This window comes from Salmo salar, chromosome ssa10 (genome assembly GCF_905237065.1).
Source record: "Salmo salar chromosome ssa10, Ssal_v3.1, whole genome shotgun sequence".
Classification (NCBI taxonomy): Eukaryota; Metazoa; Chordata; class Actinopteri; order Salmoniformes; family Salmonidae; genus Salmo; species Salmo salar.
In genome coordinates, this window is record NC_059451.1 from 37186208 (window position 1) to 37210218 (window position 24011).

Sequence of the window (24011 nt, forward strand, 5' to 3'; positions counted from 1 at the left end):
CTACTGCAAGCTCTGAACCTTCTCACCTGGATCATCGCAGCTAGCTAGCTGCAATCCCAGTGACTACCTCTGGCTAACGTCTCTGTCCCGACGCAAGCACCAATTAGCCTGGAGCTAGCCCATGCTAGGCCCATCTCCCGGCTAGCTGAAGAGGTCCATCAGCCACTCCTGGACCCTTTTTGCTGCCGGTATGGGGTAGGGAACCCCGGCAATTCTTCACGACTGGACTACCGATGTAATCTGCTCAAGGGGGTTACTCAACTGGCTCCTCCATCGCGACGTCCCCTGAATACCCATCTGCTAGCCGCGGCCCACTAGCTGTCTAGAGCTTATTGGACTGTTAGCTGAATAGATCCATTTGCCAATTGGACTAGACCCCTCTGTATCGTCTGAGATTCCCAAAGATTGGAAAGCTGCCGTGATCATCCCCTCTTCAAAGGGGGAGACACTCTAGACCCAAACTGTTACAGACCTACAGTTGAAGTCGGAAGTTTACATACACTTAGGTTGGTGTCATTAAAACTCATTTTTCAACCACTCCACAAATTTCTTGTTAACAAACTATAGTTTTGGCAAGTCGGTTAGGACATCTACTTTCTGCATGACACAAGTCATTTTACAGACAAATTATTTCACTTATAATTCACTGTATCACAATTCCAGTGGGTCAGAAGTGTACATACACTAAGTTGACTGTGCATTTAAACAGCTTGGAAAATTCAAGAAAATTATGTCATGGCTTTAGAAGCTTCTGATAGGCTAATTGACATCATTTGAGTAAATTGGAGGTGTACTTGTGGATGTATTTCAAGGCCTACCTTCAAACCCTGTCTCTTTGCTTCACATCATGGGAAAATCCAAAAAAAAAATCAGCCAAGACCTCAGAAACAAAATGGTAGACCTCCACAAGTCTGGTTTATCCTTGGGAGCAATTTCCAAACGCCTGAAGGTACCATGTTCATCTGTACAAACAATAGTATGCAAGTACAAACGCCATGGGACCACGCAGCCGTCATACCGCTCAGGAAGGAGACGCGTTCTGTCTCCTAGAGATGAACGTACTTTGGTGCGAAAAGCGTAAATAAATCCCAGAACAACAGCAAATGACCTTGTGAAGATGCTGGAGGAAACTGGTACAAAAGTATCTATATCCACTGTAAAACATGTCCTATATCGACATAACCTGAAAGGCCGCTCAGCAAGGAAGAAGCCACTGCTCTAAAAAAGCCAGACTACGGTTTGCAACTGCACATGGGGACAAAGATTGTACTTTTTGGAGAAATGTAGTCGGGTCTGATGAAACAAAAATAGAACTGGCTATATTCACCATCGTTATGTTTGGAAGAAAAATGGGGACGCTTGCAAGCCGAAGAACACCATCCCATCTGTGAAGCATGGGGTTGGCAGCATCATGTTGTGGGGGTGCTTTGCTGCAGGAGGGACTGGTGCCCTTCACAAAATAGATGGCATCATGAGGAAGGAAAATAATGTGGATATATTGAAGCAATATCTCAAGACATCAGTCAGTAAGTTAAAGCTTGATCGCAAATGGTTCTTCCAAATGGAAAATGACCCCAAGCATACTTCCAAAGTTGTGGCAAAATGGCTTAAGGACAACAAAGTCAAGGTATTGGAGTGGCCATCGCAAAGACCTGACCTCAATCCCATAGAACATTTCTGGGCACAACTGAAAAAGCGTGTGCGAGCAAGGAGGCCTACAAACCTGACTCCGTTACACCAGCTCTGTCAGGAGGAATGGGCCAAAATTCACCCAACTTATTGTGGGAAACTTGTGGAAGGCTACGTGAAACGTTTGACCCAAGTGAAACAATTTAAAGGTAATGCTACCAAATACTAATTGAGTGTATGTACATTTCTGACCCACTGGGAATGTGATGGAAAGAAATAAGCTGAAATAAATCATTTTCGCTACTATTATTCTGACATTTCACATTCTTAAAATAAAGTGGTGATCCTAACGGACCTAAGACAGGGAATTTTTACTAGGATTAAATGTCAGGAATTGTGAAAAACTGAGTTTAAATGCATTTGGCTAAGGTGTATGTAAACTTGTAAACTTGTAAACAACTGTATATCTATCCTACCCTGCCTTTCCAAGGTCTTCGAAAGCCAAGTTAACCTCTATGGGCTAGGTGGGACGCTAGCGTGCCACCCGTGGTGCACTCCATCAACAGCAGGTGCATTTCAAGAGCGGCAAATTTGAATCCAAATAAATGTCAAAATTCAAATTTTTCAAACATACAACTATTTTACACCCTTTGAAAGATAAACATCTCCTTAATCTAACCACGTTTTACGATTTCAAAAAGGTTTTACGGCGAAAGCATAAATTTAGAGTATGTTAGGACAGTACATTTACAAGAGTTGTGTGTAATGTTTTGTCAATTCAAAGACAGGGTCACCAAAACCATAAAACCAGCTAAAATGATGCACTAACCTTTTACAATCTCCATCAGATGACACTCCTAGGACATTATGTTAGACAATGCATGCATTTTTAGTTCTATCAAGTTCATATTTATATCCAAAAACAGCGTTTTACTATGGCATTGATGTTGAGGAAATCGTTTCCCTCCAATAACCGGCAGCCAAGTCAACACCACAAATTAAATAATTAAAATTAGAAAACATTGGTTAAAATATTATATTTTCATTTAAAGAATTATAGATTTACATCTCTTGAACGCAATCAACTTGCCAGATTTAAAAATAACCTTACTGGGAAATCACACTTTGCAATAATCTGAGCACTGCGCCCAGAAAAATACGCGTTGCGATACAGACTAGACGTCATGTTGGGGAGATCTAAAATCGAAAATACTATGTAAATAATCCATTACCTTTGATTCTCTTCATCAGATGTCACTTCCAGGTATCACAGGTCCATAACGAATGTAGTTTTGTTCAAAAAAGCTCATCATTTATGTCCAAAAATCTCCGTCTTGTTAGCACATGATCTAAGCCAGCCGGACTTCTCGTCATGAACGAGGGGAAAAAATATATTTACGTTCGTTCAAACATGTCAAACGTTGTATAGCATAAATCATTAGGGCCTTTTTTAACCAGAACATGAATAATATTCAAAGTGGACGAATGCATACTCTTTTATAACGTATTGGAACGAGGGTACCCAACATGAACTCGCGCGCCAGGTGTCTAATGGGCCATCACCGTTCCATGGCTCTTGTTCGGTCAGATCTCCCTCCAGAAGACTCAAAACACTTTGTAAAGGCTGGTGACATCTAGTGGAAGCAATAGGAAGTGCCAAAATATTCCTCAGCCCCTGTGTTTTTCAATGGGATAGGTTTAAAGGTAATACAACACATCAGGTATCCACTTCCTGTCAGAAAATGTCTCAGGGTTTTGCCTGCCAAATGAGTTCTGTTATACTCACAGACACCATTCAAACAGTTTTAGAAACTTTAGAGTGTTTTCTATCCATATATAATAAGTATATGCATATTCTAGTTACTGGGTAGGATTAGTAACCAGATTAAATCGGGTACATTTTTTTTATCCAGCCGTGCAAATACTGCCCCCTAGCCCTAACAGGTTAACAAACAGATTACAGACCATTTCGAATCCCACCGTACCTTCTCCGCTATGCAATCTGGTTTCAGAGTTGGTCATGGGTGCACCTCAGCCACGCTCAAGGTCCTAAACAATATCATAACCGCCATCGATAAGAGACATTACTGTGCAGCCATATTCATCGACCTGGCCAAGGCTTTTGACTCTGTCAATCACCACATTCTTATCGGCAAACTAAACAGCCTTGGTTTCTCAAATGACTGCTTCGCCTGCTTCACCAACTACTTCTCTGATAGAGTTCAGTGTGTCAAATCGGAGGGCCTGTTGTCTGGACCTCTGGCAGTCTCTATGGGGGTGCCACAGTGTTAAATTCTCGGGCCGACTATACTCTGTATACATCAATGATGTCGCTCTTGCTGCTAGTGATTCTCTGATCCACCTCTACGCAGATGACACCATTCTGTACACTTTGGGTCCTTCTTTGGACACTGTGTTAACTAACCTCCAGACGAGCTTCATTGCCATACAACTCTCCTTCCGTTGCCTACAAATACCTAGGTGTCTGGTTAGACTGTAAACTCTCCTTCCAGACTCACATTAAGCATCTCCAATCCAAAATTAAATCTAGAATCGGCTTCCTATTTCACAACAAAGCATCCTTCACTCATGCTGCCAAACATACCCTCGTAAAACTGACCATCCTACCGATCCTCGACTTCAGCGACATCATTTACAAAATAGCCTCCAACACTCTACTCAACAAATTGGATGCAGTCTATCACAGTGCCATCCGTTTTGTCACCAAAGCCCCATATACTACCCAGCATTGCGACTTGTACGCTCTCGTTGGCTTGGCACTCGCTTCATACTCATCTCCAAACCCACTGAGTCCAGGTCATCTACAATTCTCTGCTAGGTAAAGCTCCGCCTTAACTCATCTCACTGGTCACCATAGCAGCACCCACCTGTAGCACGCGCTCCAGCATGTATATCTCACTGGTCACCCCCAAAGCCAATTCTTCCTTTGGCCACCTCTCCTTCCAGTTCTCTGCTGCCAATGACTGGAATGAACTGTAAAAATCACTGAAGCTGGAAACTCATATCTCCCTCAGTAGCTTTAAGCACCAGCTGTCAGAGCAGCTCGCAGAGCACTGTACCTGTACATAGCCCATCTGGAAACAGCCCATCCAACTACCTCATCCCCATACTGTATTTAATTATCTTGCTCCTTTGCACCCCAGTATCTCTACTTGCACATTCATCTTCTGCACATCAATCACTCCAGTGTTTAATTGGTATATTGTAATTACTTCACCACCATGGCCTATTTATTGCCTTACCTCCCTTATCTTACCTCATTTGCACACACTGTATATAGATTTTTTTCTACTGTATTATTGACTGTATGTTTGTTTATTCCATGTGTAACTCTGTTGTTGTATGTGTCAAACTGGTTTGCTTTATTCTTGACCAGGTCGCAGTTGTAAATGAGAACTTGTTCTCAACTAGACTACCTGGTTAAATAAAGGTCAAATTAAAAAAACAATCCTAGAGGAAAACCTGGTTCAGTCTGCTTTCCACCAGAGACTTGGAGATTAGTTCTCCTTTCGGCAGGACAATAACCGAAAGGATAAGGCCAAATCTACACTTGAGTTGCTTACCAAGAAGACAGCAAAAATGATCAACCACCAATTTCACGGAGCATGAATAATTTTTTTAAGTTAATGTGCAAAAGTTGCACAATCCAGGTGTGGAAAGCTCTTAGGGCCCAATTCCGATTTAGGAAATTACGCCTTTCTTACGCACGCCTTTTCCTATCAGTAGATGGTATTCAGACTTATCTTATGAAGGTGTGTAACGGGCTTTGCCGGCGTGGTTCCCTTGCACACGCTGAACAAATGTAATTCAACCACTGAAAAAACCCTCCCACTTGCTGGCCAACAGATTTTTTTCGGGGAGTTTTTATTCAAAAGGGTTTTCAGTACATTTATCTTAAGCCATCCCTTTAAATGCGGTGTACCTTTTTTAGTTCGAATTTTGTCGACTGACTCAATAAAATATATCGAGAGAACTGGTTCAGAATATCAGGCATCAATTAAAGAAACCCATCTAAATATATGCATTTTCGTGTCTGTTTCAGCACCAATTGGTAGATTTAAAAAATACTCTGATCTTGTAGATTATTTAGGGTTAGAAAAGTATTTTTGAATCATAAACAGGTTTGAGAGCCTTTACGCATGGAAGAAAGAAAACGGTGGATTGATTCCTTCTGAATATTGCCACATTCAGTTCTTCAACCCATGGTAATGTTGTAAGATTACTGTACATATACAATTATAATAGGGAGAACAGTGTACAATAGTAGGCTATACCCTCATCTATTGCCTGCACTATCCATGTAACTGTGTGACGAAACAGCCAAGTATTTCACCATGTGTCGTGTTCAAACTGTTATGGCTTGGTCTGTGCTCCGCTCCGTAACGATTTAGTCAAGGTCAGAATACATCATATCTGTAGACACACCTCCGCCATACCTTCATTTATTCAGTCTACACCGAAATCGGATAGCAAATGAATAGCACGCTATTCTCATGCTTAAGTTCGTCAGAATATGCATAGAGAGAAGTGTATAAAAAGGGAATTACATTCCATTTACGCACGCTTCACTCAGGTCATAATCGTGCTCTTAGAGACTTACCCAGAAAGACTCACAGCTGTAATCGCTGCCTTAGGTGCTTCTACAAAGTATTGACTCAGGGGTGTGAATACTTATGTAAATTAGATATTTCTGTTTCATTTTTCTTCTAAAAACATGTTTTTACTTTGTCATTATGGGGTTAGAAAATGTAATCTATTTAATCCAAATGTGAAATAAGTCAAGGGGTATGAATCATTTCTGAAGGCACTGTATCTGATAGCAGAAAGTAATGTATTAAGGGTATGTCTGTCTGTCTCTGCCTGTCTGTCTGTTGACTCAGGTACCATGTCGGACCTCATTCAGCACCTCTTCCCACCCTCTCAGTTCCAAGGTATCACATGTCATGAACCTTTAACTACCTTTGCTCCCTCTCTGCAGCCTGTCCTGTGTACAATAGCGCCATCTACTGGCCTGGCTGGCTGGGTGTGCTTCTTGCTCTTGCATCATCTTACTGTACCTATTGCTTCATTTGGCAGTGCTTTACTCTTTAGGTAGATTGTCTCTTTGCAAGTAAATTGGCTGTAATTCAACAGCAGTAGTCTTTAATGTGGACCGGAATGTTATTTCCAGTTGCCCTATGCTCCTTGGATTACTTTTTAAGTGGCATGCAGAGTGATGTGTGTGTGTGTGTCTCGCTCTCGCTCTCTCTCTCGCACTCTCTCTCGCTCTCTCTCGCTCTCTCTCGCTCTCTCTCGCTCTCTCTCGCTCTCTCGCTCTCTCTCCCTCCACACACTTCACCTGGACACTGTAGGTGGGCTCAGGCTGTGTTGCATGGTCTTTCTTTCATGTAGTATGTTGCTGCATTAAAGCTTCAATGTGTGTGTTTAACTGGCTTTGGTCTCTGTTATAATGGCTTCTCTAGCCTATCAAGAGATGCTGCTCAATAAGAAGTGGAATGGAAAATAATCAAGCAAAATAATGTGTGCATTCGTTTTAATAGCATCCAGTTAATTTAATGGTTTTCCGATTAGGCAGTGATATTTACGGCTGATGAGACTTGTCCCATGAGAGATATAGGCTGACTAAACACAGAGTTACTGCAATGTACTCATGCATAGTGGAATAATTCTGTTGAGCAGAGTTAAGAATGGTCTAGTCTTAGGTTAACCTATCTTTAGAACTGTGGAGTTGTATTCGTTCTGAAAAGTACCCCCTCATGGATTTTACCAGTAGGCCTATGGTCTTATGAGTCTAAACAAGTACCCCTGTCTTAGGTCAGTTAAAATCACCACTTTATTTTAAGAATGTGACATGTCCGAATAATAGTAGAGAGAGATTTATTTCAGCTTTTATTTCTTTCATCATAGTCCCAGTGGGTCAGAAGTTTACATACACTCAATTAGTATTTGGTAGCATTGCCTTTAAATTGTTTAACTTGGGTCAAATGTTTCGGGTAGCCTTCCACAACCTTCCCACAATAAGTTGGGTGAATTTTGGCCCATTCCTCCTGACAGAGCTGGTGTAACTGAGTCAGGGTTGTAGGCCTCCTTGCTCGCACACGCTTTTTCAGTTCTGCCCACAGATTTTAAATAGGATTGAGGTCAGGGTTTTGTGATGGCCACTCCAATACCTTGACTTTGTTGTCCTTAAGCCATTTTGCCACAACTTTGGAAGTATGGAGGTTATGGAGCAGTGGCTTCTTCCTTGCTGAACGGCCTTTCAGGTTATGGCGATATAGGACTCGTTTTACTGTGGATATTGATAATTTTGTGCCCGTTTCCTCCAGCATCTTCACAAGGTCCTCTGCTGTTGTTCTGGGATTGATTTGCACTTTTCGCACCGAAGTACGTTCATCACTAGGAGACAGAACGCGTCTCCTTTCTGAGCGATATGACGGCTGCGTGGTCCCATGGTGTTTATACTTGCATACTGTTTGTACAGATGAACGTGGTACCTTCAGGCATTTGTTTTGTCAGATTTTTTAATTTTTATTTTCCAATGATGTCAAGCAAAGAGGCACTGAGTTTGAAGGTAGGCCTTGAAATACATCCACAGGTACACCTCCAATTGACTCAAATGATGTCAATTAGCCTATCAGAAGCTTCTAATGCCATGACATCATTTTCTGGATTTTTCCAAGCTATTTACATTTTAGTCATTTAGCAGACACTCTTATCCAGAGCGACTTACAGTAGTGAATGCATACATTTCATACATTTTTTTATCCGTTTTAAAGGCACAGTCAACTTAGTGGCACAGTCAACACTTCTGACCCACTGGAATTGTGATACAGTGAATTATAAGTGAAATAATTTTTCTGTAAACAGTTGGAAAAATTACTTGTGTCATGCACAATGTAGATGTCCTAACTGACTTGCCAAAACTATAGTTTGTTAACAAGAAATTTGTGGAGTAGTTGAAAAATGAGTTTTAATGACTTCAACCTAAGTGTATGTAAACTTCCGACTTCAACTGTACATTCAGAAAGTATTCAAACCCCTTGACTTTTTCCACGTTTGTTACGTTACAGCTTTATTCTAAAATGGATTAAATAGTTTTTTTACCCCTCTTCAATCTACACACAATAGCCCCGTAATGACAAAGCATAAACAGGTTTTTAGAAATGTTAGCAAATGTATAAAACATACTAAACTGAAATATCACATTTACGTAAGTTTTTAGTCCCTTTACTCAGTACTTTGGTGAAGCACCTTTGGCAGCGATTACAGCCTTGAGTCTTCTTGGGTATGACGCAACAAGCTTGGCACACCTGTATTTGGGGAGTTCCTCCTATTCTCTGCAGATCCTCTCAAGTTCTGTCAGGTTGGATGTCGAGCATCGCTGCACAGCTAATTTCAAGTCTCTCCAGAGATATTAGATTGGGTTCAAGTCCAGGCTCTGACTGGGCCCCTGAAGGACATTTAGGCCCTTGTCCCGAAGCCACTCCTGCATTGTCTTGGCTGTGTGCTTAGGGTCGTTTTCCTGTTGGAAGGTGAACCTTCACCCCAGTCTGAGGTCCTGAGTGCTCTGAAGTAGGTTTTCAACAAGAATCTCTCTGTACTTTGTCCCGTTCATCTTTCCTTCGATCCTGACTAGTCTTCTACTCCCTGCCGCTGAATAACATCCCCACAGCATGATGCCGCCACCATCATGCTTCACCGTAGGGATGGTGCCAGGCTTCCTCCAGACGTGATGCTTGGCATTCAGGCAAAGAGTTCAATCTTGGTTTCATCAGACCAGAGAATATTGTTTCTCATGGTCTGAGAGTCTTTAGGTGCCTTTTGGCAAACTCCAAGCGGGCGGTCATGTGCCTTTTACTGAGGAGTGGCTTCTGTCTGGCCACTCTACCATAAAGGCTTTATTGGTGGAGTGCTGTAGAGATGGGAGAACCTTCCAGAAGGACAACCATCTCCACAGAGGAACTCTAGAGCTCTGTCAGAGTGACCATTGGGTTCTTGGTCACCTCCCTGACCAAGGCCCTTCTCCCTCGATTGCTCAGTTTGTCTGGGCGGCCAGCTCTGGGAAGAGACTTGGTGGTTACAAACTTCTTCCATTTAAGAATGATGGAGGCCACTGTGTTCTTGGGAACCTTCAATGCTGCAGACATTTTTTGGTACCCTTCCCCAGATCTGTGTCTCAACACAATCCTGTCTCAGAGCTTTACGGACAATTCCTTCGACCTCCCAACTGTGGGACCTTTTTATAGACAGGTGTGTGCCAAATCATGCCCAATCAATTGAATTTACAACAGGTGGACTCCAATCAAGTTATGGAAACATCTCAAGGATGATCAATGGAAACAGGATGCACCTGAACTCAATTTCGAGTCTCATAGCAAAGGGTCTGAATACTTATGTAAATAAGGTATGTCTGTTTTTTTTATTTTTAATACATTTGCAAAGATATCAAAAACAGTTTTTGCTTTTGTCATTGTGGGGTATTGTGTGTAGATTGATGTGGGAAAAAATGTATTTAATCCCTTTTAGAATAAGGCTGTAACGTAACAAAATGTGGAAAAAGTCAAGGGGTCTGAAAACTTTCAGAATGTACTGTAGTGCACTACTTTCTACCAGAGCCCTATGGGCCATTTGGGACACAGCCTGTCAGAGTAAAGCCACTGCGATGGTATGGATGGAGAGACTGCTGAGCCCAAATGGACTTGTGTGTGCGAGAGAGACTTGCAAGTGACGGCCTGTCAGACCCTGCTAAAGTAACCAATGCAAAACACAAAGGGCAAACACATCAAGTCACTCGCTCCGACTGACTCTTTCAGTCATCAGAATGCACAAACACATAGTATTACCAGTAGCCAAACCTGGAGAGAAACAGTAACGTGATAAGTGGGTTTAGTGGTTTGAGAATGACATGTGGCGGCTTTGTTGACTGGCTGACTGCAATAGGCAGATACGCAGGCAGTGTGAAGCTCAGCCCAGCACAGGGGGTTGTAGAAGAGATGGCTGTGTGTCTGTTTTGCTGATTTATTCCAGGTAATTTCTGTAATGCATGTCTCTCTTCAGCACGCCTGCCTGCCAGGCTTCTAGTTACACCAGCACATCACTACACCATGCATGCCTCTATCCCCGCTAATGGTACATGCTCATAGCCATATCAAACCAAACATGGGCCGGGAGGATCAACTGTAATATTATTTAACACAGGTGTCCTGTGTGGGTGAGGAATGCCTGCCTGTATGGTACAGGGTTAATGAGGTGAGGCTGAAGCACGGCTTTGGTGAGAATCAGAAGACAAGGCGGTCTGATTTATGTGTTGGGATGGAACATCAACTTACTTGTAGTACAAAGGTCATGGTTTGTCTGTTTTGGATTTATACTGTAGTTTATCTGTTGATGCAGAACAGTATCAGACAGAATCTATGGAGAATCTTTCTATGTTTTATAATGCCGCACACAATCATTGTCGTTTCAAAACTGCACTTAATTGCACTTGAACTTTTTTTTGTTGAGTTTAGATAAAAACATAATCAAGGTTATTGTTAATGAACAAAAATTACTATCTGGCTCGAAGGACCATAAAACAGAGCACCACCTTGTAGTTGGAGGACTCATGTCTTCTCTATTCATCCTGTAGTAAGTATATTACGCTGTCCTCCACATTTCACCTGTTGCCTTCAGGTATTGCCTGTATCGCGCTGTCGTTCGTAGATGCTCAAGGATGCCCCCTGCAGGTTCTTGCCCACAACTGCACCACATCACCCAGAGGAGATCCCTCCAGCATCCTCCTACAGCCAGAACAGTTTGACACCCTGACAACTGTCATTAAGGTGGACTCCAACTACCTCAGCTCAGGTAAAGCCCGGTAGGTTTTCTCTAGAAATCAGGGTCCTGTTCATTAGGGCACATTGTAGCAAAATGTTTTGCAAGGGAAAATGAAAAGTATTGTTTCTTATTGGACTTTCAGATAATACCTCTCTGTTTAGTGCCGATGAACATGACCCTGCCAGGGTAGCCAGAGGAACCATTGGTGGAGTTGTTGTTGTGTATTTTTCTTGTTGAACAGTGTCATAAAATTATTTTTCTATTATGTGCTGCATTGTCGATTTCTTCTATTAAAAGTGCACTACGCAGTAAACGCTCCGCCGTTTCCTGGTTGCTAAAATTCTAATTGTTCGCCTAATTTCAGTTTGTGACAAAGCAAGCAAGTATAGTGTAGAGAATTCTACCATCTAAACTGCTGTGAAATATATTTTCCATAACCAAAAATATAGTATTATCAGCTGTTTGAAGATGGTGTACAAAACCGAAAGTAAAAGGCGCAAAAACTAAACTTCGGGAAGCATAGGAATAGTGCACATTCTTAGACTTTCAATGAGAATAACAGATCTATAACTCTTCTATGTGAATTTTGGCAGGTTGCCAAAAAAGTTACACTTTAAGCGTTTTAATTAAATCAATTGTTGACAAACTCAAACTTCCTAAAGCACCAATTCACAATATGGATTTGTTAATAAACAGAGCAATAAGTCCTATGTAATGGTCTCACTCTGGAATGAATATGCGATGTCACCTTGAGTAGGACAGCTACATCTGTCTGCATAATGATGGTCACTGCGGAATGTTACAAAGAGTTTTAATTCCCTCTTTTGATACAGGGATGTTTTTTGTCGATGTGACATTGAATACATTTCAATGAAACTTTTTTTTTTGTTTAAAGAACTTCAGCAAAATAATTCAGTGCATAAAACATTTATTTGCATATAGCTAACAACTTTAATTGGCAAATATGATTTCTGCTTCCTAGTTTGTTTGAGAGAATTAAATGAGTTCTGAGAGTAGCCTCCTCTCTCGTGTGGTAATCTAGTGAACCATTATGTATTTGTGTAGGGTTAGCAATTAGAGGCCAACTACCTGAACTGTTTAAATCTGCTGGGCCTTGCTCTACAGGACTGTCATCATTAATCAGGTGTGTTCTCTGCACTAGCCTGGTCCAAGATCTGTTTGTGCTGTATAGCCAACTCCTATGGTCATAGTCACAATGTGCTCATTGACAAGACAGCAGAAACAGAATTGGGACCAGGCTAGTTCAATGACCATAGGAGTTGGCAAGACGGCACAAACAGATCTGGGACAAGCAATGTTCTGGCTTGAAATTGTCACATGACAATGACCATAGGAGTTGTCAAAACAGCACAAACAGATCTGGGACCAGGCTAGTTCTACACATGCTCAGTGCTATGTCCATCAGTCAGTTGATCATCTGTTCTTCCTGACAGGGTCAGAGATGAGGGTACGTTTTGACATTTGGGAGCAAGGTAACGTTTCCCCCCTGCAGCTGACTGACAAACTGCGAGGAGCCCTGCGCCACACCCTCTGTGACGTCATCATGGAACTGAGGGTCCTGCCCAATCCGCTGTGTCTGGAGACGTTCCTTACCACACCTGGGAGAGGTCAGAGAGAAGACACAACTAACGGTGAGGAAATACTACTATTACAGTACCTGAACTGCAAATGCTTTATTGGTCCTCTTAGAAAGTGAATTCAGATTGTTGTTTAAAATGGTAGACTATGTTATCAATCAAATTCAGATTTGTTTTAAAATCAATCAATGTTATCAGGTTCATCTCCACATCTTCTTTTTAGGTCATTTAAGTTCTCCTCCATTGGAAGTGAAGGAATTTAAGGACAGCTTGATGTCTTGTAGTGGCTCTAGGAGTGTTAAGAACAGCCCCTCCCCCTTCACTCTGATCCCTCCCCCCTCTGGGACCAGCCCCAACACTGGACCAAGCACCCCCGAGTCTAACACACCCACCGGCAAGACCACCCGCCGAAGCTTCTGGGAAATACTGGTGAGTTCTCTTTCATTGAAAGTGTGACGTGTTGTAAAAGTGGATTGTGTCCAGAATGGCACTCTATTCCCTAATTAACAACTTTTCTATTTCTGGTAGTAGTGTACTGTATAGAGAATAGAGTGCCATTTCAGAATATTTCATCAAACAGTTCTATGTCTCAACTGAGTTGGTTCTGTCAGTGCTACATTCATCCGAGATCAACATTATATCAATATTTGGATTATGAACAACCACGTTGCTGTTTGATTCACTAGTAAAGAGTGATGAAGAAATGTTGATCCTCCCTGCAGAGCAAGCCAGACTCATCTGAGCTGGAGATCCCTAAGACGACAGACGACATCGTTCAGGAGAAGGGGGAGGAGGGTCGGACACGTAGGAGACACAGGACGGAGAGCGTGAAGCAGCAGTGGAGCCAGGAGAGGTCCATGGCTGTAGAACTGGAGCAGGCCCAGAGGTTCGCATATACACAGGCTGGATTTAGATCTGGGTTAAAAGAGGATCTGTTTTCTTCTAAATACTTTGAGTGTTTTATTTGGGCATAGTTTGAACTATTCTATTGGTTCCATTGCGACAGGCAAGTTCAATTAAGTGCAACTAAAGTATTTGAAAGACAGAAAATACCACTTGAAACAAAGTCTGGTCACCACTGTTAAATGTGGAGTTTGTCAGCAGTATTGCACTGTTTAATGGGTGTGTGTGTGTATGTTCCAACAGGAGACATGTGTCCCAGCTAGAGGAGGGGAACGTTGGGACCCTACACCCTCTGTATCAGGTCACCTGTCAGCCCTGGATCACCTTCATGGCTAACGTTGGTGAGTGGCTCCTCTGCCCTCTCCTTATTTCTGCTGGAGTGGAAAGGAGACAGGAGAGGAGGTAATATAAAAGATGATCTGCTTCCCAAACCGATTGTCTGTTTCGCTTGATGGGCTCTGGTCTAAAGTAGAGCACTGTAAAGGGAATATGGTGCCGTTTGGGATGAAGCCGTCGTCTCCTATCTCTTCTCTGTGAGAGACTCTCATTTTCTGTTTCATCTCCTTTTCTCTTGCTCTGTCTCTGGTGTAAACAGGATGCCCGTCCATTCAGCAGTGCACCGCTGAGATTGCCTCCCAGTTCCTGCTTCCTCCCATCCTGACAGAAATTGTCAATCTGGTCAGCTCCCTGGCCAGTGACACCACAGTCAAGGTGTTCGAGAGAATGAGGTGGGTCATTTGAAAGAATCAAGTCAATCGCTGGAAAGACACAATCACTGGAAAGAATCAAGCATATGAATATGTGTGCGTTATTTTAAAAGCTTCCAGCTAGTTTGGAAAGAGTATATATCAGGAACACATGTATATACATACATAAGCTTACAAACACATTTCACAAACTTCATCTTTCAAGACAGTTTTGAAAGGATATGTTTTTATATATAATGACTTTATCATTTGTGTTTTTGTTTGGTCCCTTAGTTGTACCCAAGGAGACATCTTTGTTCCCATGCCTCTGATCCAACACCTCAGCCAACCACCTGCCACATCTAGAACCTTCATCCTCATTGGAAGGAACTTCCACCAGTGGCATTGCTGCACAGAGCAAGGTACCTGCTATAGCCAGGGTTCTATTATCTCTGTGCTCTGAAAGAAGTCACTGTTCACTGTTTGCTTGACCCATGATTTTGTTTGCTTATTTGATTCATGGAGTTAAACATAATCATTGCCCTTTATAACTATGTGATGCTCATTTTATTCACCTCAAATGATGCCCCATTTCCTATTATTTTTGAGAAATAAGAAAATGTGGAGGTTCCCTTTTCCCCTGAGGTTCCCTTTTCCCCTGAGGTTCCCTTTTCCCCTGAGGTTCCCTTTTCCCCTGAGGTTCCCTTTTCCCCTGAGGTTCCCTTTTCCTCTCTGTAACTTTGGAATGTGTAGTTAAATATCTGGATTGTGTGGTCAGACATACTTTACTAAATGACTTAATGAATGTAGTAATACATCAGCATAATAGAGAGATATTATTATGATGCTAACAGGCAGAACTGGGCACAAACCCAAATACTACATTCTAACCCAACATGGAACATTTCTAGCTATTTCCAAATGTCTCATCGTAACTCTTTTCTTTCCACGTCAGAAACAGCATGCCTTTTATGGCATGGTTCTAATTGCTAATGATTAACTGTAGATGAGTGTAGACGTGCATTATATACACACAGGCAGCATTGTTTCTAAGCTTAGTGTGACATCACATGCTTTCTCTGCTACTGTTCTGCACTTGGGTTCACTCTCTCTTCTGTCACTGACAATCAAAGCAACCCTTTTCAAACTTTAACTGCCTAACATTTCTTTCTTTCTTTCTTTTGAAACAATCTCTGTCTGTAGCTTTAGCTTAGTGTCTCTGTGTAGCTATAGAGCTGTCTGTTGCCAGTGCCTGCATCCTGCCAGTGCCTGCATCCTGCCAATGTCATGCTGTTTGTTTGTGCTCATCTCTATTTGCCCACAGAAGACAGTTCAGATGATGAGAACACCCCTGTGCTTAGTAAGTTCACACGTAAGTCTGACTCTGCCCTCCTCCTCATAGTAGGTTGACAGGTAAGTCTGACTCTGCCCTCCTCCCCATAGTAGGTTGACAGGTAAGTCTGACTCTGCCCTCCTCCTCATAGTAGGTTGACAGGTAAGTCTGACTCTGCCCTCCTCCTCATAGTAGGTTGACAGGTAAGTTTACCTGCAGCCAGCCCAACCAAGCAACACTATCTCTAGGCTGTTCTGGTTTCATTCAGATTTCTTACAATTAATATGGAATTCTATTTACCTCTTGAGCCTCGTAAAATCTGTCCAAAAAAATAATGGTGAGAAAACGGAATCTCTGCTGCCTTCAGAAAGTAGTCATACCCCTTGACTTATTCCACATTTTGTTGTGTTCCAGCTGGAATTCAAAATTGATTAAAACATTTTTTTTTTTCTCTCACCCATATACATACAATACCCCATAATGACAAAGTGAAAAAGTGTTTTTAGATTTTATTTCGAATGTATTGAAAATGAAATACAGACATTTAAATCACATTAGTATTCACACCCCTTTTCTATTACACTCCAACTTGAGCTCAGGTGCATCCAATTGCCTTTGATAATCCTTCATGTCACTAAAATTTGATTGGAGTCCACCTGTGGCCAATTCAATTGTTTGGACATGATTTAGAAAGAAACACACCTGTTTATATAAGGTCCCACAGTTGACTTTGCATGTCAGAGCAGAAACTATACCATGAAGTCCAAGATCTCTGAGAATAGGTCTCTGTAGATCTCTGAGAATTATGAGGCATATACTGTATCTATCTGAGAAAAGTTATAAAACAATTTCTAGAGTGTTGAAAGTTTCCAAGAGCACAGTGGTTCTCCATCATTGGGAAATGGAAAAAATATGGAACTAAACAGACTACCTAGAACTGGCCGTCCAACCAAACTGAGCAACCAGGCAAGAAGGAGCTTGGTCAGGGAGGTGACCAATAACCCAATGACCACACTGACAGAACTACAGAGTTTCTTGGCTGAGTTGTGAGAACCTGCCAGAAGGACAACAGTCTTTACAGCACTTCACCAATCTGGGCTTTATGGGAGAGTGGCCAGACGGAAGCCACTCCAGAGAAAAAGGCACATGACAGGACGACTGGTGTTGCAAAAAGGCACGTGAAAGACTGAGCATATAAGGCAAAAGATTCTGTGGTCTGATGAGACAGAAAACCAGGCACAGCTCATCACCCATCTAACACCATCCCTACTGTGAAGCATGGTTGTGGCAGCATCATGCTATGGGGATGCTTTTCAGTGGCAGCGACTGGGAGACTGGTAAGGATAGAGAGAACAATAAATGGAGCCAAATACAGACGAATCCTTGATGAGAACCTGCTTCAGAGTGCAAACGACCTTAGACAATGACCCCAAGCATATAGCCAAAGCAACGCTGGAATGGCTTCAGGACAAAGTCCTTGAGTGACCCAGCCAAAGCCCAGACTTGAATCCCATTGATAAACTGTGGTAAATACTTGAAGATTGCTGTTCACTGCTGCTCCCCTTCTAACTTAAGAGCTTGAGAAAATCTACAAGGAAAAATGGGAGAGAATCCCCAAATACAGATTGGAAAATCTGATAGACATACCGAAGATGACTCAAAGCTGTAATTGCCGCCAAAGATGCTTCTACAAAGTATTGACTCAGGGGTGTGAATACTTATTTAAATGAGTTCTTTATTTCATTTTCAATAAATTAGCAAAAATGTATTAGAACATGTTTTCACTTTGTCATAATGGGGTATTGTGTGTAGACGGGTGAGAAAAATAATCAATTTAATCAGTTTTGAATTCAGGCTGTAACACAACAAAATGTGGAATAAGTCAAGAGGTATGAATACTTTCTGAAGACACTTAGTAATTTTTGGAATGTAAAGCTTTGTACTCAATGCTTAGCTGTATGCATGGTTGTGAGCTGTGCATCATATCATGTTGCTTAATAAGGATGACCTTATATCTGTGAATATGAAGAGTTCACAGTTTCCTCTGTCTCTTCTCCCTCAAAACTGACTTCATATTTCAATTCCAAATATCAAATTTCACTATTTCTACTTTCATAAATTGTTGCAATTTCTCTTAAAGCTTAAGTCTCTGGCTGTTTGGAAAGTATTTTTTTCCACTGATGCTAAGTCTATTTCTTAGAAAAGGAAAGGTTTTCTTTTTCTCCTGCTCTAAAAGCAGTAGCAGACTAGCCCCATGCACGCCTCTCAGGATGGCTCTGTGAATCATTTTATGCAACTGGCCCTGGGGGCTTAGAAAACCTTACTGAGATATTTTGCTGGTTATGTCCTAAATTACATACTATTCCTTACCTAGTACACTAGTTTTGACCACAGCCCATAGCCTCTGTCTGCTAGGATGTAATGAGAACCGTTTATGATTTGAATTTTAATAGCTTCATATTTAAAATTCACTTTCCCACAATAGGGTAGCTGACTATCCGTTTAGTCATATACTCTATGGTAAATAAGAGATGAAATATTCTGATCCAAGACATTTAAGGTCCCCTAGTTAAATTGATTCTCAGCCTACCCTACCGTGTTTTATCTTAGAGACGGGGGTTTGGCTCCGCTCAGGTCTCTCCTGTCTTCTGTCTGTCTGCTCCAGGGTTGGTTATGGTCAAATATATTTAAATTCAGAAGTTAAACTGAAATTGCAGTTCCAATTGTCCTCATTGCTTTTCAATGAAGAACATCCGGAATTTAAATGTAATTAACCCCAACCCTGGTCATCGTCCCCCCCCTTGTGGCCCACTCTCACTGTCTTCCCTCCCTATATGTCCAATCAGCTCATAAAGGCTTCCAGCGCTTCGAGGCCTTGGAGCAGTCTGATTGGTTCAGCCCAGGGCAGTCCTGGAGGGGTGTGGCCCCAAGGCAGAGGTTTCTCCTCATACACATCCTGAAGAAGAAGGTGGGGAGAAGAGGAGTGTGTTGTTATTATAAAAATAAAACAAATGATTCGGAAGCAGCAGCTATTCTTCCTGGTGTGTGTGTTCCTGGTGCATGCGTGCGCACGGGAGTTGCCTACAACAAGAGATGGCAAAATTTATCGGGTTGTTGCTCCATTTTCACTCAAATGCTGTATGGGGTGGGTTGATCTCTCTCTCGCTTTCTCGCTCTCTCCCTCCCAGGTGACCCTGTACACCTATAACTGGTCAGTGGACCTTGGAGCCTCTCTGAACCGTGGGCTGGTGAGGCTGGTCCAGTGGCAGAACGCCAGGGCCCACGTTGTCCACTGTCTCCTCAACCAGAAGATGGGTCTCTTCCACCACTGCTGCTTCTCTGACACACCGGCCCACACAGATCTCAAACAGGTAAACGTTTCTCACTCACCAAGTTCATATACATGTACCAGAAAATCCACTGTCAATCTCACACAACCATCATTCTTGTATGAGTGTTAGATTGTAACCACACACCAAGACCATTACTGAGGTCTTTAAATCACACACCTGCCCAAGACCTGAAAAGGTAAATGCTCAGTCTCACGCACGGCACAGCTGTCTGCTTTAATTCATCACAGTCTAACACCCTCTGATGCAACATAACTGTGGCCTATAAGTATACATTATATTAAACATATGCCACACACAATCTACGGATGGTACAATGTTAGGATTGGGACCATTGTCCTGGTGGCTTATAAAAGTTGGGGAATCAGTCTGTTAGTTGGTGGTGCATGATATAGGATTTAGGCTGTCTTTTCAGTTTCCTTCTACACGGGCCAGTACCCTTGTCTCACTGGACCATGGCTCCTGCTTTCACCTGGGGCCAAAGCAAGGCCACTGGTACTTTTTAGATGGCATTTACATAACAATGCCACACGTGTAATGGTAACACAATTATACTAGAGTTTACATGAACATAAAACACTGGCGTCGAGGTAAGTCTCCATGGAAATGCGAGTGTTAGTGGAGCATCTGGTGGTACAGCAAGTATAGGCCAGGCCACTCCCGAGGCAGGTTACACACATCTGTCAGCTCCTGAGGGTGGGACGTGGATTCCTTCCACACTAGCAGGTCCTGTACCTCCTCATTGCTTTTCTTTTATTTCCCCCTCTCGCTCTCTGCTTTGTCGCTTCTCCTCTTAGCTGAGGCTGGGTGTCTTCTTGTCACTAAATCCCCTCCTTCATCTCTGTTTCTCTCTGAGGTTTAAACAGCAGTAGTCTAAGCCATCTGCTATCAACAGCTCTGTCACTTGTTTACTTTGTCCTTTACATTCAGTTCTTTCAGCCCTCATTGGAATTGCATTGCAAGGAGCTGCATTGTTAAGCTAAATGGTGTAACTACAGTTACAATATGTGCAATATCATATACTTGGAATCTCCAAGACTTATGGATCTGATCTTCCTGAATCCATTTGCACTGTTTTAAAATTCATAGTGCACTACTTTTGACCGGAGCCCTTTGATCCCTGGTTAAAAGTAGTGCACTAAATAGGGAATTGGGTGCCATTTGGGATGTACGCTTTGTCTGTTAATTGTACTGAGTAGATTCCCCTTGGTCTTTAATACAGAACATCACCATGACCTCGTTTCTTCCCCTCTCTGATCATCTCCCTCCCTCTTTTCCCTCCCTCCCTCCCTAGGTATGGCATGTCAGCACTGAGGCCTTCATTCCTTCTTCTAGTCCTCTTTTTCACCTTTTCAGTCAACATCTCCGTCAGCCTCCTTGTATCTCTGAATCGTTTTGATAAGCTCCCGGAGAGGAGCGGAGAGAATGACTGTGTCCCAAATAAATCAAATCAAATGTTATTTGTCACATGCTCCGAATACAGCAGGTGTAGACCTTACCGTGAAATGCTTACTTACAAGGACTTAACCAAAAATGCAGTTCAAGAAATAGAGTTAAGAAAATATTTGCTAAATAAACTAAAGTAAAAAATGTAATAAAAGTAACACAGTAAGATTACATAACAATAACAAGGCTATATACAGGGGCTACCGGTACCGAGTCAATGTGGGGGGGTACAGGTTAGTTCAGGTAACTTGTACATGTAGGTAGGGGTTTTAGTGACTATACGTAGACAGTAAACAGTGAATAGCAGGAGTGTAAAAACAAAGGGGGGTGTCAATGTAAATAGTCCGGGTGCCCATATGAATAACTGTTCAGCAGTCTTATGGCTTGGGGGTAGAAGCTGTTAAGGAGTCTTTTGGACCTCCGGTACCACTTGCCGTGTGGCAGCAGAGAGAACAGTCTATGACTTGGGTGGCTGGAGTCTTTGACCATTTTTGGGCCTTCCTCTGACACTGCCTAGTATATAGGTCCTGGATGGCAGGAAGCTTGGCCCCAGTGATGTACTGGGCCATACGCACTACCCTCTGTAGTACCTTACAGTCGGATGCCAAGCAGTTGCCATAACAGGCGGTGATGCAACCGGTCAGGATGCCAAATCTTTTCAGTCTCCTGAGGGGCATAATGACTGTTTGGTGTGTTTGGACCATTACACTTTGTTGGTGATGTGGGCACCAAGGAACTTGAAACTCTCGACCCGCTCCACTACAGCCCGTCAATGTTGATGGGGGCCTGTTCGGCCCTTCTTTTCCTGTAGTCCACGATCAGTTCCTTTGTGTTGCTCACATTGAGAGGTTGTTGTCCTGGCACCACACTATGTAGTGGAATAGCACCCTATTCCCCTATGTAGTGCACTGCTTTTGACCGGGTGCCATTTGGGACACAGCTGAGGAGTGTAGAGAATCACTCAGCTCTCTGACTTCACGGCCCGTGTTTTTAGTTCCGTAGCTCCAGGGTCAATAACAAAGAATGCCTATAATTTCTGAGCAGTCTGCCTGAATGCTTGACTACAAGAGAGGAAAGGGAGAGGTATTTTTAGGTGCTTTTAGGTGATTTTGCTAAAAGAATAGGCACTGTTTTACTCGTTGCTTTTCCCTTGGAACATAAGAGGATACCCATATTGCGTTTTTGTTTAACAGTGTGTTTGAGGTCATAACTGTGATAAATGGGACAAACATCCTCCCAACATTTTGTCAGTAAATAAGTGCAATGCCATTGCCCCCAGTGTCATCGCAAGACAACCAATTACAGTGCAAAAAAGTCAACATGAAAGAAAGGAAATGTCCCAAACTTTTTCTCTATTTCGTTCTCGATGCCCTCTTAATCGCCTCTACACTAATGAATGAGGACAGAAGGCAGAGTCAAAGCGGCAGAAAATTTGCCCGCGCAGACCGTCATCTGTCACTGTCCTGATGAGGAGCACAGTGGGCACTAGTGCCCAGTTCAACCCCCTTCGCCCCCTGGGCGTGAGACAGACACTGGACAGAGGGCTCTGCCCGTAGAGATCCTATTAAATTATTATTCTAATTTCTAATTCTATGGCTTTGCCACACTGGGGCATCTGGGCCCTCCCCGTCCTCCTCTTCCTCCTCGTTCATTGCCCCGGTCCTGCCCAGCAGCCATTAAGCTGCTCTCTTGAACTAACTTCCCCAAAAGTTCCTTTTAGTGGGGGGGGGGGTTGAGGGCATATAAGCTGTGCAGTGTAAATCAGGGCATGCTGTCCATGCACCATCTCCAAAGCTTCAGCACTCTTTTGGGTTGACTATAATCCCTGCTACAGTTTGAGTCAAGGGCTCAGTCCAGTTGTGTTAGGCTTTTAAAGTAGATCATGGTTTCAACCCTACCAGAGTTGGTCTGTACATTTGATGTCTATAAACAGATACTGTAGTTTATGAAAATATGGGTTTTTAAAGTGTAATTCTACCGTTAGGTTTATCTAATATGTCAAATAAAATCTAATTGTATTGGTCACTTACACGTGTTTAGCAGATGTTATTGCGGGTGTAGCGAAATGCTTGTGTTCTTAGCTCCAACAGTGCAGTAATATCTAACAAGTAATATCTAATAATTTCACAACAATACACACAAATCTAAGTAAAGGAATGGAATTAAGAATATATAAATATATAGACGAGCAATGTCAGAGCGGCATAGACTAAGATACAGTAGGATAGAATACAGTATATACATATGAGATGAGTAATGCAAAATATGTGATCATTATTAAAGTGACTAGTGTTGCATTATTAATGTGGCCAGTGATTTCAAGTCTATGTATATAGGCAGCAGCCTCTAATGTGCTGGTGATGTGATAGCTATTTAACATTCTGATAGTCTTGAGATAGAAGCTGTTTTTCATTCTCTTGGTCCTAGCTTTGATGCACCTCTACTGACCTCGCCTTCTAGATGATACCAGGGTGAACAGGCAGTGGCTCAGGTGGTTGTTGTCCTTGATGATCTTTTTGGCCTTCCTGTGACATCGGGTGCTGTAGGTGTCCTGGAGCACCACCCTCTGGAGAGCCCTGCGGTTGCGGGCGGTACAGTTGCCATACCAGGCGGTGATACAGCCCGACAGGATGCTCTCAATTGTGCATCTGTAAAAGTTTGAGGGTTTTAGGTGCCACGCCAAATTTCTTTAGCCTCCTGAGGTTGAAGAGGCGCTGTTGAGCCTTCTTCACCACGCGGTCTGTATGGATGGACCATTTCAGTTTGTCAGTGATGTGTACGCTGAGGAACTTGAAGCTTTCCACCTTCTCCACTGCGGTCCAGTCGATGTGGATAGGGGTGCTCCCTCTGCTGTTTCCTGAAGTCCACGATCAGCTCCTTTTGTTTTGTTGACGAGTGAGAGGTTATTTTCCTGGCACCACACTCCCAGAGCCCTCACCTCCTCCCTGTAGGCTGTCACGTCATTGTTGGTAATCAAGCCTACTACTGTTGTGTCGAGGCGTGCGTGGCCACACAGTCATGGGTGAACAGGGAGTACAGGAGGGGGCTGAGCAGGCACCCTTGTGGGTGGTGTTGAGGATCAGCGAAGTGGAGATGTTGAACAACATTCTTACATAGGTATTCCTCTTGTCCAGATGGGATAGGGCAGTGTGATGGCTTTCGTCTGTGGATCTATTGGGGCGGAAAGCAAATTTATGTGGGTCTAGGTAAGGTAAGGTAGAGGTGGCAG

At 42.7% G+C, this 24011-nt stretch overlaps 1 protein-coding gene across 8 annotated transcripts in view; it reads left to right on the top strand.

Moving 5' to 3' along the window:
• Nucleotides 1–24011, top strand: part of LOC106560333 (KICSTOR complex protein SZT2) — a 186744-nt gene that overhangs the window by 94821 nt on the left and 67912 nt on the right. For 5 of the 8 annotated variants that reach the window (XM_014123152.2, XM_014123144.2, XM_014123150.2 and 2 more), the window contains exons 49-59: nt 6531–6581; nt 11323–11496; nt 12921–13118; nt 13288–13493; nt 13787–13950; nt 14211–14308; nt 14563–14695; nt 14948–15075; nt 15978–16025; nt 18833–18954; nt 19175–19357. In XM_014123152.2, coding sequence (XP_013978627.2) covers nt 6531–6581; nt 11323–11496; nt 12921–13118; nt 13288–13493; nt 13787–13950; nt 14211–14308; nt 14563–14695; nt 14948–15075; nt 15978–16025; nt 18833–18954; nt 19175–19357 — 1505 coding nt within the window. The remainder of the gene's footprint in view (nt 1–6530; nt 6582–11322; nt 11497–12920; nt 13119–13287; nt 13494–13786; nt 13951–14210; nt 14309–14562; nt 14696–14947; nt 15076–15977; nt 16026–18832; nt 18955–19174; nt 19358–24011) is intronic. The other 3 variants (XM_014123146.2, XM_014123147.2, XM_014123148.2) reach the window with 3 other exon arrangements.